General features: G+C 47.0%; 1 protein-coding gene across 3 annotated transcripts in view; it reads left to right on the top strand.

Moving 5' to 3' along the window:
* The window catches only part of Heg1 (heart development protein with EGF like domains 1), a 79,391-nt gene that overhangs the window by 45,964 nt on the left and 14,187 nt on the right, over window positions 1-19,240 (top strand). For 2 of the 3 annotated variants that reach the window (XM_038345484.1, XM_038345482.1), the window contains 6 exons: window positions 738-841; window positions 3,245-3,303; window positions 3,548-3,708; window positions 7,245-7,379; window positions 15,282-15,324; window positions 15,667-15,704. In XM_038345484.1, the coding sequence (XP_038201412.1) occupies window positions 738-841; window positions 3,245-3,303; window positions 3,548-3,708; window positions 7,245-7,379; window positions 15,282-15,324; window positions 15,667-15,704 (540 nt within the window). The remainder of the gene's footprint in view (window positions 1-737; window positions 842-3,244; window positions 3,304-3,547; window positions 3,709-7,244; window positions 7,380-15,281; window positions 15,325-15,666; window positions 15,705-19,240) is intronic. The other variant, XM_038345483.1, reaches the window with a different exon arrangement.

Genomic DNA, 19,240 nt, shown 5'->3' with positions numbered 1-19,240 from the left:
CGTTTGCTTGGCCAAGAGTGTTTTCAAAGAGCTGCCTGCTGTTCAGAAAGAGTCCTAAGCAGCTGGTTTCACTGAACTGTAGAACAAGCAAAAGCATGTTAAATAAGGATTAGGGGCTTTCGGCAGTTAACTCTAAAATGGTAGATGTTTTCCCTGGCTCAGTTGCTGGCTTTCCTCTTAATTCAGCAGGCATGCTTGCCCTGCTAGAAAGGAATCCCGGGCCTCTGTGGTTCGGGTTATTTTTCTTCCATCCGGAGGGAAAGATATGATTTTAATATAATGAAAGATACATGCCAGTTCTAAAAACAGGCTGTACTAATTTTTGGTTGTCTGCCCATTTTCAAGTCCCAGTCCCCTTAGGGCCAATCAGCCCAAATTAATGTTAACTAGAATTATATTTTATGAGTGAAATGGGCCTTAAACACGAGGTTGTTTTCCCCGATTCTGGACCCAGTGGTGTTTCTAATGCGGGTTGTTTTCATTATGTGGCTGATGATCGTGCAATCTTTAGCACTTTGGAGTCTGCACCTACTACAAATGTTTGCCCTGCTCCCTTGTCACTCCTTGGTTGCCTTCTAGAAGAGGAAGGTGTGGTCTTCACCCTCAAGAAGGCTCACACAGCTTGTCCTGGGGGGGAGGGGGAGGAATAAAACTGGTCATCCCAGAGGTTTCTGAATACACAGCCTTGTGTTGGTCTCTCTGTTGTATGGCTTAACAGGCCACATTTTCCTCTTCAGTTAGAACCTTCGTGACTGAGTTTAAGTTAAAGAAGACTTTTCTCAATACTACTGTGGAAAACCATTCTGACACTCACGAGGTTGAAAACAAGATTGCTCAAACCGTAAGTTTCCCCCAAAGGACCCTCCGTGCCCAGCCTTTGTTTCCTAGACCAGATTTCATTCAGAGTTGGTCACTGCTCAGGGTCACCCTTAGGTTGGGATCTGCGGTGTCCAGGAAGCGTTTGGCTTCAGATCCATCTCCGTGTGCAGTCCTGTCTGCTAGGCTTTCTTTTTCCTGTGCAAACACATAGTCATCAGATAAAGTGTTTGCCCTGTCCCAGTGCGGGCTTTGGGCGAAGAGGAAAGAGCCAGAAAACCCTCGCGTCCCGTCTGCTGTTGACACCTGATATGACCTTCTCCTTGTGTTTTCATCTAGGGACCTTAGATGCTGCTCTTTGCTTTTATATCTGAAAAGAAAAATGGAGAAAAAGAAATACAAACTAAACTCGGGCAATATATTTTGTTCTCGGTTGCTGCCCAAGTCAAAGATTCGGTGTTTGGGAACTGAAATTTGCCATTATACTAAATTAGAGATGAAATTAAATTAAATTAGATTTAGATTTGCTGTTACATTAAATTAGAGTTCATGTATTAGCCAGGAATTAGGTTTTCTTATAGGACTGTGGATTTTATTTGTATCTTAATTCCATGTCTCTGTTTACTGAGCATTTAATCTGTGACAGGGACTATGCTAGGTGCTCAGGCCTATAAGAGGGTCGGCGACACATTTCCAGATGGACGACTGGGAGGCTCTGGAAGTTGGTGGCATTGTCTGAGTCCACAATTAAGTGGAAGCAGAGTTGAGAGCAGTCCCCTAGGTCACCTGTGTTACTAACTGCAAGTGTGCAGGAGCTCCCCAAATTTCAGGGATTTACTGGGAGGACCCACAGAACTTATTGGAGGCCAGCATCTCCATATAGATGGTTCATTGCACTAAAAGGCTTTAAGTTAAAATTAGCTAAGGACCAATATGCATGGGGCAAAGTCTGGGGGTCCCAAATGCAGAGCTTCTAGTTGCTCTGCCCCTGTGGTGGTATTGTCATTGCTGGTACCTCTTGCCAACAGTGTGGGACTGTATATCGTACTGCCAACCGCAATGCTCACCTGAGCCTTGGTGTCTGAAGCATTTATTTGGCCTTTGTCATATGGACGTGGTTGACCGTCCTTATGACTGACTTCAGTCCCTAGGCACTCTAGAGGCTGAGCTGATGCCCTATGACCCAGAGCTCCCTCTGTTGTCCACACGATGAGTGTGACCACATGGCTGGTGACAGGGACTATGGCAAATCCTCTGGCATGACCCAGGATTCCCAGCTTAATAAAAATCGTTATTATCAAGAAGGACACTGTAAGACTTAGAAACTGCCTCGCAAGGGATGACCTCTCTAGTCAAAAGTAGATTCATTGCTGCTGCCTGGCTATTCTGCAGGTACACATTATCTTCTTACATAGTGAAGGGGGTTAGAACCCTGTGCAAAAGTACAGTCCTTTATGTTCCACGGTACCAAGCAGCTTGTCTAAACATTTCTTGTTTGTTTGGTCAGATATCACCATATGATTCACTGAGCCAGGATACATCTGACCCCAACTAACATAATTAAACGCCATCAGGGTCACCACTAACACAGGCTTTCCCAAGATGGTGTTCTGTTCATACCTGGATAAAAAGGGCAATAATAAAGCAACAACAGTAAACCATTGTTCTTAGCACATAAAGCGATGGCATACAGATCTGCCACCCATTTGATAATATCCCAGCTTGACCCGACTTCCCAAGTCAGGGGGCTCTGAAACGCTGACTTTGAAGACAGGTGGGTCTGCCCGGATGAGATATTGAGACTCTCTGCTCCATAAAAGGAGCCCCCAGCTCGGCTGTGGAGGGCCGGTAGGAAGGCAGGCACATTGCTTTATGCGGCTGAGAGTCTTTCCGCTCTCTCTGCGGCACAAGGCAAACACATCGCTCTTAATTTGTTCTCAGCGAAAGAGCTCTTGACCCACGCCATGTAGTTTCCCACAGAGCGTCTTTCTAAGGAAGACCTACCTTTGAGTGAGGTCAGCTCATTGTAGATTATGAGGAGCTGTAGGGCCCGTCAGACCTGGGGAGCCCAGAGGAGCCGGGCCTTTCCAGTGAGCTTGTGTTCTGTGCAGAGTCCAAATAAATAGTTGCCTGCATTTTTTCAAACCCTGGACCTTAGGAGGGATCTTCTCCTTTGAAGATGCTTTGTTTCCGAGGGGGCTGCTCTGAGCATCATTTCCTGCCGAGATTTCCTCACTATCTGCGCTGCTCCCTTTGTTCTCGGGGAGCAACAGAAAGACATTCGGGAGGGGAACACAAGGTTGCACTGCTCTGGGTAAAGCTGCCTGCTGATAACTTGATGGCTGGAAGCTGCTTGTTTTATCCTGAGCACTGGGAATTGCTTCCTGGTTCAGGGATTTTTGTCTGACAGCTCTGTTCTTGGTTTCAGTTAGACTTGTGTTTCTCGACGTTACCTGGTTATATCCGATCTACAGTCCGTGTGTCTAGGTAAGAAACAGAATTTCTTAGGCTTGCGAATGGAGGTCTGTGGAATGGGGCGGGGGGGGGGGGGGGCTGTTCCCACATGGGTGATTAAAATGAAGCCAGTCCCTGCTTTATGACCAGTCCACTGGGTAATGCAAGGTCGCTGGACCTTCGTGCTCTCCTGTTCTTTGGCTGGAGAATGGTGGTGGCATTTCCTTGCAAATGCCTGGGACCCACGTGCCAGTTAACTTACTGACTTTGCCAACAGAGAGCCCAGCACAGTGGTGATCTCGCTGCAGTCCACCTTCGCCCTGGCCTCCAACGTGACCCTCTTTGACCTGGCTGATGGAATCCAGAAATACGTCAACTCCTGCAGGTCCTCTGCTGAAGTCTGCCAGCTCTTGGGGTCTCAGAGGCGGATCTTTAGAGGTAAGGGGGGCGGGGATCCCTCTAGGACTCATGGAAACCAGAGAGACATGGAAGGTGTTCAGGGCTCAGGCCCAGGAAAGCTCCATCACAGAGCCTGACTTTAGAATCTCTGAAGCACAGGCTTTCACGGCACCCAGATGCACAGTTCTGCACAGTTCTGTCTGCGCATGACCTTTGGGCATCTAGTGCTCGGCAGCCGATTCCGTCTGTTTTCTTCTATACAGCGCCGGGGTGAGAAGATGCTACAGGAGCTGACAGAACCCAGAGATATTGCTCCTGTTTCCTAGGGAGACTCACAAAGTGATGCACAGAGTGTGTAGACTTGTCAGTGATCCTGCAACCTTCATATGGTGATTACTAAGAAAACACAAAAACATTGCAGGGTTACCTGTCTTTATGCTTATGCTCCCAGGAATGCTGTAATGATGGGGATGTCGCATCCTCGGTTCTTGGCTCTTTTGTCAGAGGCTCTTGGCTCGTGTTAGGGGAAGGCCAGTGAAGAAGGCAATTAAAGACAACTCTGGAAGGCACACTTGCCTCTTGTGGGATAGTTTGACATCTGGGAGAGGAAGACTTGCTGCAATCAGACCTGCCTCTAGGCAAAGACTGAGCTAGTCCCTGTTGGCGCATTGTAAGTGATCAAAGTGGACTCTGGTTAGTTTGTTGTACCCCTGGATGAGGGCTGGCAAAGGAAGGAGAGTCAAGGCTAAGCCTCCCCATCTGGCATCCAGATGTTAGACATAAACTGAAGGTATTGGGTTTTGGTGCCATATCCGCTGGTTGGTCTAGGGTATTCCCAGTAGGTCAGGGTTTCGTAACTGCTGGTCCAGGGGCTTCCCTTGCATGAGCGAGTGCACCACAGAGCTTGGGAGTTGGCGCTTGTCCTTCCATTGTCAGAGAAGCTCCTGGGGGCTGCTGCTTAGTAATGGGGGAAATGGACGGGACCGGGGAGAGTCAAAGTGTCTTGTTTCAAAGTCCATGCCCTGTTACAGTGTGCTGGAAACTTTGAGGCTCTCTGGTTTTATGTTTTTGTTTCTCTTGCCAAGGACTCAAGGGTACCATTCTTTTCCTTCCCCCTGAAGTAGGTACCCTACAGTTTGCTAACCATCTCTGGACTGCACTTGGTGTGGTCAGCATTGAGCCAGGGCACTTTCCTGTTGCCAGCAATGCATCTGTGCCTTGTAGATTAAGTAGGCGGTTACGTGGATTTGCAAGAGCCTGTTCCTAGCCGTGCATGCTCACTCAGCTGCATTGCTTGGTCTGCCCCCACATGGTTTATGGGAAGACTCCGGTCACCAGTCACCGGTCACCTTGAGGCCATCCCCACTGCTCCTTTCCGGCCCCTTGAGAATAAAGAGAGCCATGTGTATTAGCCAGAATTGGGCTCACGTTCCCGTTTTTCCTCCAGACCTTCTGTAGGTTTGATCAAGGGGTCCAGCTCTGTCTCTTGATAATTTTTCTGGACCTAGAGAGGTAGGCTAGACCAGGAGGTGCTACACATCTGGATTTCCAGCCTCTGGGCAGCAAGGCTGCCCTCGACATTGGTGGTTTTCTCCTCCAGTTCCCTAGATGTCCACCTTCCTTCTTTCAAAGCCCTCTAGTTCTCATGGTCTCCTGAGGTTTAGGGGCTGTGGAAATCCCCCGTGGAATGCCTCAACCTTAGACGCACATGAGTGCCCATTTTCTGTTTTGCTGGATGCTAATGTTCAGGAAAAACCATGGGAATTGTGAGTGCCAAAGACTCTCCCATCACCAGGGATGGACTGGAGTGAGACTCTGCAAGGTCCTCTTGGGTGGCTTTACGAAAGGTGTTCTTTGTGAAGGCTGAGGAAAGTGACTCCTCGTGGCGGGGGCAGGAGCTGCCCTCCCTGTTCAAACAGGAGTCTGACGCTGGGCAGGAAATGCCCGCTTTGGCATGGCAATGAATGTTTTTGCTAGCAGCCCAGATCAGTTGAAAGGATGGAAGGAAAATTTAACATTGGCTTCCAGAAAATACCTAATCAGACCGGGCATTTCCCAGGCTAGGATGGCCTGAACAAGGCTGTATCCCAGAGGTGTTACTCTCTGTTAACCAGTTGACTAGCAGAGCCTTCAGAGAAGTCAGATGAGAGGTCGTGGAGGCTGAGGTCCTCCCTGGTGCCAGATCTGCAGAGTTTGCCTGGTGAGACTGTTTCCCGTTTAAGTTTCCCCTTGAATACAAACTTTTCACAATGAACAAAGGAACTCCGATTTAGCACGTCAGCTGCACTGATAAAGGCAGGAAATTCGGCACTGAGTATTGGAGCTGGACCCTAACTCACCCCGCTGGAACCAGGCTGTCTCTCAGAGGGGTGGATGCTGGGAGTTCCACGTGGGCTGTCAAACCGTGGCATCAGCTTGCATCACCAGAACTTGCCCAGACCAGGGTTAATTTTGCAGTGTTAGTAACAGGAACCTTCTGAAGAGCTTGGGGTCTTTTCTTTGAGATAGAAGAGGGGAAACCATGCCTACAAAACTGACACCCACTTTTCATTATACAGCAATGCACACACCGCCCATCTCATGGCCGCTCTTGTCCCACGCTGAACTCGCTGTTGGCCCCCACCAGCAACAGCACACATCTGACTTCCTTTGCCTTGTACATGTGTTCCCGTTGAGCTGGTTTCATAATCCTGTTCCTTCTTTGTACCCATTTCCCAGTGCCCCTTTGTCTATCTCGGGTAGTAAAATGTAGCCTTCATTGTGTTTGCTGTATAAAACCTCATAAAGGACTGTGTGCCCAGCAGTGGATACTTTTTGCTACTGATAAACAGACTCTTCATCACCCATGAGGTGAATAACGCTCACAAATGAACATGCAAGTGTCCTTAAAGCTGGCCTCCTTCCTTTCCTGCTTCTGTTTCTCCTGCTGATGGTGTGGTGACAGGCTGGCCAGTAGGGCCACCACCACCACCCAGCCTGCACATGCGCACTTGCTGGTCTCTGTACTGAAGACCCTATGCTGAAAAAACCTCAAGAAACCACCGCCATAGTGGGAAGACAGCCAGACAAACAGCTTCCTGCCAGCCTTGGGAAACCAGATTACCATTCAACCCCGGCCCTGTAGTAAATAAAAATAAAAGGCAGCACACCGGGGGCACAGCAAAGGAGTGGTCCTTGGCCCCTGAGGACACACAGAGCCCAGATATGCTTCCACTTGAGACTGGTCTGGCCGGAACTGGTCCAAGTGCTCAACTCCCTAAGAACATGGTCACATTTTCTGGGTTTGTTCCAGCTCTCTTACCTGCCCCTACACCCAGTCCTTTAACGTGAGGGTACAGAATACACCACACAGAGGCTGCATTTGTAGGTTGGGCCGTGCCTTTTCCTTCCTCAGTTTGGTGTCTCCATAGGGAATGCTTGTGGATACTTATTTACCGGCAGTGACCCGGAAACAAGGGCAGAGGCTATGCAGGTACTATGAGAGGACCTCAGCCTCCTGAAATAACAAGTTCATGCATTGTAAGGTGTGAAGACGAGGTTTGATTTGGTTTCACCGTCTTGTTTTCCCATCTCAGCGGGCAGCTTGTGCAAGCGGAAGAGTCCAGAGTGTGACAAAGAGACCTCCATCTGCACCGACCTGGATGGTGTGGCGCTGTGTCAGTGCAAGTCCGGCTACTTTCAGTTCAACAAGATGGATCACTCTTGCCGAGGTAGCTGTGGGTCCCCAGCAGTTTTAGACGCCTTCCTGAGATAGGCAGGTGCAGCACATACCCTGCGGGTGGGCTCTGCTCTGGGCCTGATGTTTCTAAACTGGGAGTAACTGGTTCTTGCTATTAGGCTGGCAGTAGGAGCGGATACAGTATCGCCTTGCATGTATCTCCTGCTGCACGCTAGTCTAGCCAGTCCTGCTCAAGAGGAAAGAGAATGGAAGATATCAGAAGGGTTCCTTCCCATCCCTTCCAGGAAGCCAGGGTCCCCTTCACCTCCCTTCCAGTTAGAAGAGGTTAGAAAACTTGTTTTTATCCTCCAAAGCTTTGCCTGTTGCTTATTAACCATTATGGTGAAAATACAGGCACAGAGCAGGGCCTGGGTCTTTCAGGGGCCACTGTGACTCAGTAGTGAATGTACTCACTGATGCCCGGGACACCCGGGACACCAGAGCCACATTCTGCCTCACTGATTAGGTTTCATCTTAAGCAGCCACTTCATTTCTCTGGGCCTCAGTTTCCACTTCTTTGAAAGGAATGTAGTGACATTTCATTAGCTGTCCCAAGAACGATAGAAAGCCATGTCTAAGGCTATGCTTTGAAGCCCGTGGGGACTTGCTCTTGTATTTAGCTAGGTTGCTGTGCACTCGATGGGCTAACATTTTAAAAATTTCTTGATGTGTTGGAGAGTAGAAATCTAATTCTGCCAGCCTTTTTAAAAAGGGTTTTTTTTTTTAAATTTATATTTTATGTATGAGTGTACTGCTTGTATCCCTGCACGCCAGAAGAGGGCATCAGATCCCACTATAGATGGTTGTGAGCCACCATGTGTTTGCTGGGAATTGAATCCAGGACCTCTGGAAGAGCAAGCAGTGCTCTTAACTTCTGAGCCATCTCTCCAGCCCCATTCTGCCAGTCCTAAAGGACTAAAGAAGTGGAAGACATTCATTCCATTTGAGACAAAGATCATGCTCAATGAGTGAGGTCCAAAAAACTTGCCTTAAAATCAATTTTATTCAGAGCTGGAGTGCTGTGTGCCCTAGCTCCGAAGCCTGCTACAGTCTGTGGTGACCAGCAAGACTGGCAGATAGAGACTACTTTCTTACAGAGCGCCAGCTCTAGTTACAGTGTGGATGGCACAGATTTCCTGCTCAGCCAACCCCTTGTTGGTGACAGATACACGGGGATCCTAGAGAAAACTCACATACAGCGGCAAGGTAGCATGTCACTTGGGTCAGGACTTCCCCTTAGAGGACTCATTTCATCAAAAGAATATAGAAATATATTTGGGGCAGCCCTTTCATCTTGAACCTTAGACCTTCTGATGGTGTTAGGTTTAGATAGAAAATTCTCTTGAGGTCCCACTCCAGCCTTCCACGTGGGACCTGTGATAGGTTTAGAAGAATACCCACTTTCTGAGCTGGGATTCAGGCCTGGTGTGCTTGGTCCCCAGCCCCTCATGGCCATGCCAGACTGTTGCTTTGCCTCAAAGAAACCATGCTCCCAACCCCTTCTTATCTGCTTCTCTGCCCTTCTCAGAAATGGGGTCTGGAGCTCAGCTGCACGTGGGAAAACAATGGCATTGAAGTTCGTGTGTATTGTAGACTGTGTTGTGTGCTCTGGTGCCTATAACAGAGGTGACCGGGACCATGGGTGTGCAGAGGAGCTGGCCTCATGAACCTCGTGGCCTTCAAGAATGGCCCTGCCGGCCACCCTTGTTCCTGACTGGCTTCGGCCACTTCTTTCTACTTCCAAGTCAGCAATGTCGTAACTGTCTCTTAGAGACAACCTTGGTGGCAATGGGCAAGCCTCTGTAAGAAGGACATCTCCTTCAATTTTATATGTAGCTTTGGAAGTGTGACAAAGAGTGTATAGTGATATCTGTGAGACTTTAAGAGAAGCATGTGTGTATACCATATAAACACTTGACAGTGTATCACTTGAATTACAGCAATTTAGACAGAAATAAAGATACACACTTCTCACCCCTCTGTTATACAGAGATCTGGCCAGATTTGCCATGACTTGAGGGGAGAAATGAGAAATGGCCTTATTTTGTAGCCCAAGCTCACCTGGGATTCGATACATAGGTAGCTCCGCTGTCCTCAAGCTCAGGACCTTCCTGTCCCAGCGTCCCAATGATCTCAGGCAGGTGTCGTCGTGGTCCTTTCCAGGTTCTCATTTTCAGTATGTGTGCTTTAAGTGGCACAGGTGCCACCAACTTTATGTTTACCTGGTAACGACCAAGAAGCAGTCTGGGAAAACCTTGACTAACCTTGGGGATTGTTGAAGCCCCATGATGCCCCATCTCAAGCAGTGGTCATGGGCCTCTAATGAATGGATTCCAGTTTTGTGAACTCTAGCTCTGTCATGGGTTAGCAGTGACATCTTCTGGCCATTCGTGCTGAGCACAGACATTTAAAATTAAACTATGAGTCCCTGGGTTTCTCCATGCTAGCAACCTTTTCCCCCTTCTGACTAGATTGAGACTAGCATTTTTTAAAGATTTGGGGGGCTTTGTTTTTTTTTTTTAAAAAAAGGGTGTCACTATGTAGAACTGGCTGACCTTGAACAGAGATCTGCTTGTCTCTGCCCCCTTTGTGCTGAGATTAAAGGCATGCACCATCACCTCTGGCAAAATTTTATTTTAATTTTATGTATTTGGGTGTCTGTATGTGTGCTACACATGTGCAAGTAGCCTAGCAGTCCAGAAGAGGGCGTCATATCCTCCACAGTAGGAGTTACAGATGCTTGGGAGCCCAATGCCTATCTCCTGGCATAGCGGTAAATGCTCTCAGTCACTGAGCCTTCTCTGCAGCCCAGATTCTAAGTCTTCGTCTCTTCAGATGACAAGCATCTCAAGAGCCAAAACTGTACCTAGGATAGGACTTAGCATGTTGTAAATAGTGCTCACGTGTTCATTGAAGTGACCACAGGGCAACAAATATGTCTTGGGATCAGTACATCTCGACTTTGTGTCCTGCGAAGGAATTATTCAAACTTCATCATGTTCTTTAAGCTTGATTTTGAACCCTTAGCAGTAGGAGAAACCCAGTGAGGCCATGTATGCAAATTCTGGCCACATTTGCTCTGTCTCTAGGGCTCTGGGGTCAGAGTCCCTCTGGGGTATGTGCGAGGAGGAACTGGGAGTGTCTTTATCGGCAAGGTTTCCCCTAAGAGTCCCAAGAGCAGTACCGGGCACACAGGAACACAAATGATGAATACACCCTTTAAAAAAATATTTTCCATGTTTATATTTGTTCATTTCTTTGTTGTGAATACATACATGTGGTGGTCAGAGGACAACGTGATAGAATCTCTTCTCCTTCCACCATGTGGGTCTTGGGGCTTAAACGCGGGTCATCAGGCTTGGTGACAAATGTCTTTACCCACTGAGCAGCCCCACCAACCCATGTCCTTTTGATTAAAGAAATGTTGTTCCATCAGGGAGTCAGGATACTTTTGATGCTACATAAAAATAGCTCAAGCCACCAACTGGAGCTCATAGGCAGGACAACAGATGGCCCTTGCACATGGCTGGGTGACAGCCAGGAGTGGAGAGCACCCACCCAGCAGATGAAGGTTGGGTGTGTAGATGGATGTAAAAGTGTTTGCGGGAAGAAGTGTCTGGAATAGAATGCCCTGGTGACATCAGTCCACCTCAGCGCCGAGGCAGGTGGAGAGGTGAGGTGTCCCCGTGGAGCGCTCCTGCACTCTGAGCCAGAAAGCATCCCTCAGGGGCTTCCCTCATCCCCACAGCCCCACTGGAGCATGACACAGAGCTAGGAGGAGGAGCATGAGCGGGGGCGTGAAGCTTTCTACTCAGGAAAAGGCAGGATCACTCTGCTTGTTCCGTAGAGGAGGCCTTGCTTCCCTAAGACCTGCAGAGAACTCAAGGTGTCAAAGATGGGGGAATACAGCCTCATCTCCTCTCGAAATAGGATAGGATTACTCTTGCTTGTCTAATAAAGGCTTTGAAACACCTATTGAAAATCCATATAATGAGCCGGGCGGTTGAGACACTGGTGCCTTTAGCGCCAGCACTAGATCTCTGAGTTCGTGGCCAACCCGGTCTACGAAGTGAGTTCCAGGACAGCCAGGGCTACACAGAGCAATCCTGTCTCAAACAACAACAGCAACAACAATAATAATAAATATAAAATTTATAGAAAGACAGAAGATTAAAAGGGGGCCAGCAGGATAGCTTAGTGGGCAGGGACATGGGCCTGAAGGACTGAGTTCAATTCCCACATCCCCCAAAAATAGCAGAAAAGAACTGACTTCTGAGAATTGTTCTCTGACCCCTTCTTGTGCCCCATGGCATGCACATAGCCACAGTCACAACCACACACACACACACACACTCAAGTAAAAATAAATAGATAAATACAGATTTGAAAACATACTGACTGGGCAGGGAGAATGAGACATACAAGTACTTTTCAAAAGAAGAAACTATCTTTAACAGTGCTCAGCATCCCTGGTCATCAGGGAAAGCAAATCAAAGCTACTTTGAGATAGTACCACACCCTACTCGAAATGATTTGCATCAACAGATCTGACAACAAACGTTAGAGAGGATGTGGGCACAGGAACCCCTATCCACTGCTGATGGGGGTACAGATAGATACAGCAGTATGGAAGTCAGTGGGAGGTCCTTAAAGGACTAAAAATAGAACTATATGAGTTGGCTGTTCCAGTCCTGGCATCTACCTGGAGCACCCTTGCCCTTCCAGAGAGGTATTTACATACCCATGTTTATTGCTGCTCTGCTTTTGATAACAAGGAAACAAAACCAACCTAGATGCACATCAACAGAGAGATAATAAAAATATGTCACATATACAAAATGAAATGGAACATTATTCAGCTGTAAAGAAAAAGGAGGGGCTGGAGAGGTGGCTCAGAGGTTAAAAGCACTGGCTGCTCTTCTAGAAGTCCTGAGTTCAATTCCCAGCTACCACATGGTGGCTCACAACCATCTGTAATGAGATCTGGTGCCCTCTTCTGACCTATAGGCATACATGCAGGCAGAACATTGTATACATAATAAATAAATCTAAAAAAAAAAAAAGAAAGAAAAAGAAAAGAAAAAGGAGAGCATGAAATTTTCAAGAAATAGAGGGAATCAGAAAGTATAGTGTTGAACAAGCTCACCGAATTCTGGAAGAAAAACAAAACCGCATGTTCTCCCTTATACACCTAATCCTGGCCTGTAATGTCGACATGTATATATGCACAGCTGTAAGTGTGGGTATAATATAACATTTAGAAAAGAGACCTAGTAAGGATAATGCCAGATAATGAAAAGGGTCCAAATGAGAGCAAAAGGACATGAATCTTGAAAAAGAATATAAAGCTAATTATTTTTCTAGTTTCAACTGTGTTGTAAGTTTTTTTCCTGTGGTGGATAACTGCATAAAAAAATGTAATTGATAGTTAAAGTGTAAAACCCTGTGCGAAGCCAGGTGTTGGCGCACACCTTTAATCCCAGCACTTGGGAGGCAGAAGCAGGTAGATTTCTGAGTTTGAGGCTAGCCTAGTCTACAGAGTGAGTTCCAAGACAGCCACAGCTACACACAGAAACCCTGTCTCACAAAAAAACAGACAAAACAAAGATAAAACAACAGCAAAACCCTAAGCGAAGCTCTAACTCTATAGAAGTTGGTTGAAACGTATAGAATTCGGGGCAGGGCAAGTGTATATTTGTGTGGGTGTCTGTAAGTGGAGACTGCTCGATCATTTTCTGTCCACCCAGATACTAATAATCAACCAGAAACTATATCAATTACAACACTGTTTGGCCAATGACTCAGGCATATTTCTAGCTAGCTCTTACATCTTGAATTAACCCATTTATCTATGTGTTGCCACGAGGCTGTAGCTTACTGGAAAGGTTCCAGGTCCTTCTCCTTTGGCAGCTACATGGAGTCTCCTTGACTCCACCTACTCTCTCTCTATATATATATCTCTGGATTTCCCACCTGGCTTTACTCTGCTATGCCATTGGCCAAAACAGCTTCTTTATTAACCAATGGTAATAAAACATATTCACAGCATAGAGAGGGGAATCCCACATTTTTAGCTGAGTGATGTTTTTGTTTGTGAGTTCATTACAATAAAGAGATTTTCTTTTTCAAGATAGAGTCTCACTATGTCGTTATGACTTGTCTGGAACTTACTACATAGACCAGGCTGCCCTCAAACTCACAAAGACCTCCTCTGCCTCCAGAACACTAGGATTAAAAGCATGTAACATCACACCCTGCTAAAGAGATTAATAACAATATTGTTGTTGTTGTTATTATTATTATTATTATTATTATTATTATTATTATTATAGACTTGGCTGGTTAGGTATGGCATGGGGGGACGAAAGGGAATGGGCATAGTATCACATGCCCATGACCTCAGCCTTGGGAAGCTGAAGCAGGAGAATTGTGAGTTGAAAGTCGGCAAATGTGCATATTTAAAGGGTAAGTCAGGTTGAAGGGGAAACTGGCTACTCTGTTGAGGCTGGAAGGAAAGCAAACATGCAAAAAGCTAAAGAGCATATTTGCCAATATAAGCCGTACACTGAACGTCTAAGCTCGGATCCTAATGCAAAACCAGCAAGATCATGACTTCAAAAGGGTCAGAGCTCATAAAAGGAGACTCCCTATCTTCTTAGGCATTGAGGCCCACCGAAGCTTCTGTGGGCATGCTCACTGAGAGGTTACCGTGGTATTGTAGCAGTGTGGTCCATAGCATCCTGCAGGGACTTCTTGTGGCTGCTGCTCAAGGTAAACAGGCCGGAGTGTGTGAGCCTCTAGCTCAGGAAAAGTGAGTCTGCAGAGCCCATCGCATCCACAGCTCTTTCCTGGTCGGCAATGAGATCCATTTCAGATGATCTAGAAGAGTGGTTTTCAAACTGTATTCCACAAAACTGTTGCAGCTAATAGATGCTGCATGACAGTAAAATGGATGCTAGAAATATTTAGCTTCTAGCATTAAAAACGTAAAGAAGGAAAATAAATATTAAGGACATCTACATAGATGATACTGTTATGCACAAATTTGTGGCAGAACACGGGAAGTCTGTGAGACCTCCTGCCCAGCCTGCAGGGTGCGTATCCGCCATCCAATCCCCAGCCAGTGCTCGCTTGCCCTTGCCACTCACAACTCCTCCCTACTGTGTCTCTGTCTGCTCCCTGTTGGCAGCTCTACATTCTGTGGGTTTTTTTTTAAATCTGATCTCTTATGCGATGCGTATCAGACATTAATCATGAATCAAAAAGTGTATCATTCCTTGCAGCAAGGAATTTGTGTACGGGGTCATTTTTCATTGTCGGCGTTCATTCATGCGTGCGTTGCCATCCCTGGTGTTTGGCTGAGTTATGGTAATGTTGAGAGTATCCTATGATCAGACAAGCTTGAAAACCGCTGGCCCAGGAGAAGAGCAGGGCCACAGTCTGTGCAGTGAGCCCAGAGGGTTCAAAACTACGTTCTTGGCGAGGTGAAAATTAGGTCACATCTAGGCACATCTGAAATCTCTGATACAGACTATAGGGTAAGCGTTCACTTATGGAGACCTGGGCAACAACCAGGACTGTGCTCCAGAGGGTGTCATCCACCACTTCAGCCTCCTCGTGGAAGAGGGCTAAGATATGTCACCTCCTCCAAGAGGCCACTGTTATTCCTATTCTCTCACAACCCTCTTTTTACTGATGGGAACTGGGCGACACCGAGGTCAAGAAAAGTTTCGTGATTCCTTTAAGAGATGAGATGACAACAGTGTTCAGGTCAGGATATAGATAAAAACTTTTGGCTTCTAGAATATTCTTGTGAACTTTGGGGTGGCTGGTGTTTAATTAAATGTGAGCTCTTTTCCCGTGGGCCCTCATGGATTTTCCTTTTCTCTTTTAGCGTGTGAGGATGGATACAGGCTTGAAAACGGAACCTGTATGAGGTGGGTTCCCTATTCGCTGTTTCGGATGACGTTGTTACAAATGGTTTCTAAAAAACCACCCTAAAAGACAGAGCATCCAGGTGGATGGTGATGGCACACACTTTTAATTCCAGCACTCGGGAGGCAGAGGCAGGCAGACCTCTGAGTTCTAGGCCAGCCTGGTCTACAGAGCGAGTTCCAGGATGGCCAGGACAACAAGAAAAACAAAACAACAAACAAACAGAAAGGCAGACCATCCTAATAGAGAATCTGTCCTAAGTAAAGAAGTTTCTCACATGCATCGCCTTGTTATAGCTTTTGAGACTTGAATCTGAGTCTTCTTTTGCCTCTCTTGACTTCCAGTTGCCCGTTTGGTCTTGGGGGTCTCAACTGTGGAAACCGTAAGTATCCCGAAGTGGAGAATTGGGACCGGGTGGGGCCAGGTCTGCTGACATCCTCCTCCCCTCTCCACTGTGTGCTCAAGTCCTGGGCTGGGTGTGTGGGAAAAACAGAGAGTAAGGCTTCTCGGGGAAGAAATAAACCCCTGCGCACAGCTTCACCTGTGCTCTGAGCATGACGAGTCAGGCATGAGGTGGGAGGCACGGAAGAACCCACACCTCAAGGAAACCCAGGACACTCGGGAATATTTTCTGGAAATAATGGAATTGGAGAGAGGTTCCAAAAGACTTTGGGCAGACACAGGGGTGGCGTGAGAGTAAAAAGGGTGTCCCAGGGCGGGAAAACCGTTTAGGACCCATTTAGGGTCTTGGGACAGCCACAGATGCATGATGTTTGGGGACCAGTTTGTAAGTGGATGTGTCCAAATTATGGAAGGAAAAAAAGGATCGGTAGTGCAGCGTTAGGTTTGCAAAGTACACAGGAAGTGAGCTGTTGGGCGGGTGAGTTCTTGGGCTGCTGTCAGTAACTGCTAGGGAGCTAGCAATCGCAGCCCAGGAGAGTTACATGGTTGGGAAAAAACCGCTGAGACCATAGCGAGCAAGAGAGTGTGTAAAAGTCAGGAGACTTCCAGCAAAGTGCCCACTGGGACAAGGACCAGCCTGCTATCCAGTGTCGTGCCAACTGGGAGAAGTCACCTGCCATGAGGTGGAGTCTTACTCCCTGAAGTAAAATCAGTGTGGTCAATGCTGACGGTGTGGCAAGCAGTTTCCAGTCCCTTCTGAAGAACAGCTTGAAGAATTTTAGGTTTGCTTGCACTGGCATATTTTGAGATGGAAGTTACCTTCAAAATGATGAAACAAAATTTGTCATACAGAATATGGTAGAGTTTTAAAGTAATAGCAATCAGTTTCCGGGTGACCTTTGTCCCCTCTTATACAGGTAGATGTGCGAATGGTGAATTTCCAAGTTTATCAGTTTGGAAGTAGATGTGGTTTCATACCCTGCTGTTGCTGTTTCTTAACTGTATGCCCCACTTTAATGTCTTCCGTGCACACATCAAGCTTAACTTAGCCTTTCTCCCCTACCCTATCTTTTTCCTTTTCCTCTCTCTCTCTCTCTCTCTCTCTCTCTCTCTCTCCTCTCTCTCTCTCATCTCTCTCTCTCCTCTCTCTCTCCTCTCTCTCACTCTCTCTCTCTCCCCCTCTCTCTCTCTCTCTCCTCTCTCTCTCTCTCTCTCTCTTGAGATTAAGGTCTCACTATGTAGCTCTGACTAGCCTGGAACTCACTATATAGACCAAGCTGGCCTTGAACGCCCACAGATCCTTTTCCCTCTGCCTCCTGAGTGCTGGGTTCTAGATCTTTCTACTTTTCTATTCAGGAGAAGAGCTGACATTCTGGAAGGTAGTATTGCATGTTTTTATGTTCTGGGTTTTGTGCCATTGGTTTTTTGGGGTTTTTTTTGTTTTTTTTGTTTTGTTTTGTTTTTAATATGATTGGCCATTGCTACTGTCTGTCTAGGAAATACATACCCTGCATCCATTTATTCTCTAAACTCTTATAGCGGAAAAAAATAGTCAAGTCTGTTTGTGGGGATCTTAAAAATAGCTGGGCGGTGGTGGCACACACCTTTAATCCCAGAGGCAGGCGGATCTCTGTGAGTCCGAGGCCAGGCTGGTCTACAAGAGTTAGTTCCAGGAGAGACTCCAAAGCAACACAGAAAAATCCTGTCTCAAAAAAACCAAAACCAAAACCAAACCAAACCAAAACGAAAACAGAATTTCTCTCAGGTTCTTAAGACCACTTTTCCTTCTCCATTTACCCAAGTGACCATTAAGTCCAGCAGACACCTGCTCCGATCGTCGGCCCCAGCCCACTTCAGGAACTGACCATTTATCATTACACTGTAGTGACTTTGATATTTACTTCAAGTTGGTATTATAAAACATTTTATGACAGCCAAAACCAAAAAAAAAAAAAAATGTTACGACTTGTGATAACGTGTCAAGTGGCAGTGTTTCTGCACATGCTTCAGCAGCAGACACTGCCACCTACCTCCTTATCTCAGTCTGGGCCCAGCCCTAGGTCTTGGCTATGGAGCTGAGGGCACCTGGACGTCTCCCCATTGGTGATGAAAGCCCCCGAGGAAGCCATGACTCATCATTTGGTGTTTTGTACCACTCAGCCTGGCTGCAGTCACCCAACCTGATTTTCGTTTTCCTCTTTTAGTTTTGAGATGTGATCTTACTTTATATGACTCAGGCTGGCCTCCCTCCATCTCTTGAGCGCTGGGGTTACAAGTGTGCCCTACTGTACCCAGTCTCATCGATTTCCTGCAGGCAGGAAATGTCTCTAGATAGGCACAGTCTGTCCTCAAGCCCAGGAAAACAGATAAGCCAGCTTTCCCCAGCTACCTGCTTGACCTTAAAATTCTTTCGTTCCCACATTCCTGGCTGCCTTACAACTCCAGCACATTCTAGGCATAGGCTTAGTCTGTGTTCTGCCTTTTAAAGGTTCTTGCTAGATTTCTAGCTTGGCCCAGGTTCCACTCCTTCCTTCTCATAGAAAATTCCTTCAGAAAAGGTAGGATGAGTCTTTCTCAAGACTTTAGTTCCTAAGGACATGCAGGTCACCACATCCAGGGCACAGGGCTCCAACTGGCTTGTCCCTTTTCTTCTCTCTTCATGGAACATTTGTCTCTCTTTGTACCCTACATTCCAACAATTGTGTCTTTTTCTCCTATTGTCCTTAATTCTTTCCTAAACGTGTGACCAGAGCTGCCCTTGTCCTCTGTGCTCTCTCGTGCACATCCCCCTGTGACCAGAGCTGTCTCTTGTCCTCTGTTGTTCTCTCGTGCACATCCCTTTGTGACCAGAGCTGTCCCTTGTCCTCTGTGCTCTCTGGTGCACATCCCCTTGTGACCAGAGCTGTCCCTTGTCCTCTGTGCTCTCTCGTGCACATCCCCTTGTGACCAGAGCTGTCCCTTGTCCTCTGTGCTCTCTGGTGCACATCCCCTTGTGACCAGAGCTGTCCCTTGTCCTCTGTGCTCTCTCGTGCACATCCCCTTGTGACCAGAGCTGTCCCTTGTCCTCTGTGCTCTCTGGTGCACATCCCCTTGTGACCAGAGCTGTCTCTTGTCCTCTGTTGTTCTCTTGTGCACATCCCCTTGTGACCAGAGCTGTCCCTTGTCCTCTGTGCTCTCTGGTGCACATCCCTTTGTGACCAGAGCTGTCTCTTGTCCTCTGTTGTTCTCTCGTGCACATCCCCTTGTGACCAGAGCTGTCCCTTGTCCTCTGTGCTCTCTCGTGCACATCTCCTTTGTTGGCTGAACTTTACGTTGGCTTCTCTACGCAGAAGTATAGCGTCTCCCCGATGCTTTGAGTTGCTTCACCTTTTGCTCCTCTCACTCACGTGTTTGTGTGTATGTACATGCATGTAGTATGTATGTGTGTATATATGAGCATACGTATATGTGTATGTGTTTATATGTGTGTGTATGTTATGTATTTGCTTATTGAGTTAGGGTCTAACATATCTCTCA

Source organism: Arvicola amphibius, chromosome 10, assembly GCF_903992535.2.
Source record: "Arvicola amphibius chromosome 10, mArvAmp1.2, whole genome shotgun sequence".
Taxonomy (NCBI): Eukaryota; Metazoa; Chordata; class Mammalia; order Rodentia; family Cricetidae; genus Arvicola; species Arvicola amphibius.
This window is presented reverse-complemented; position numbering and strand designations above follow the sequence as displayed.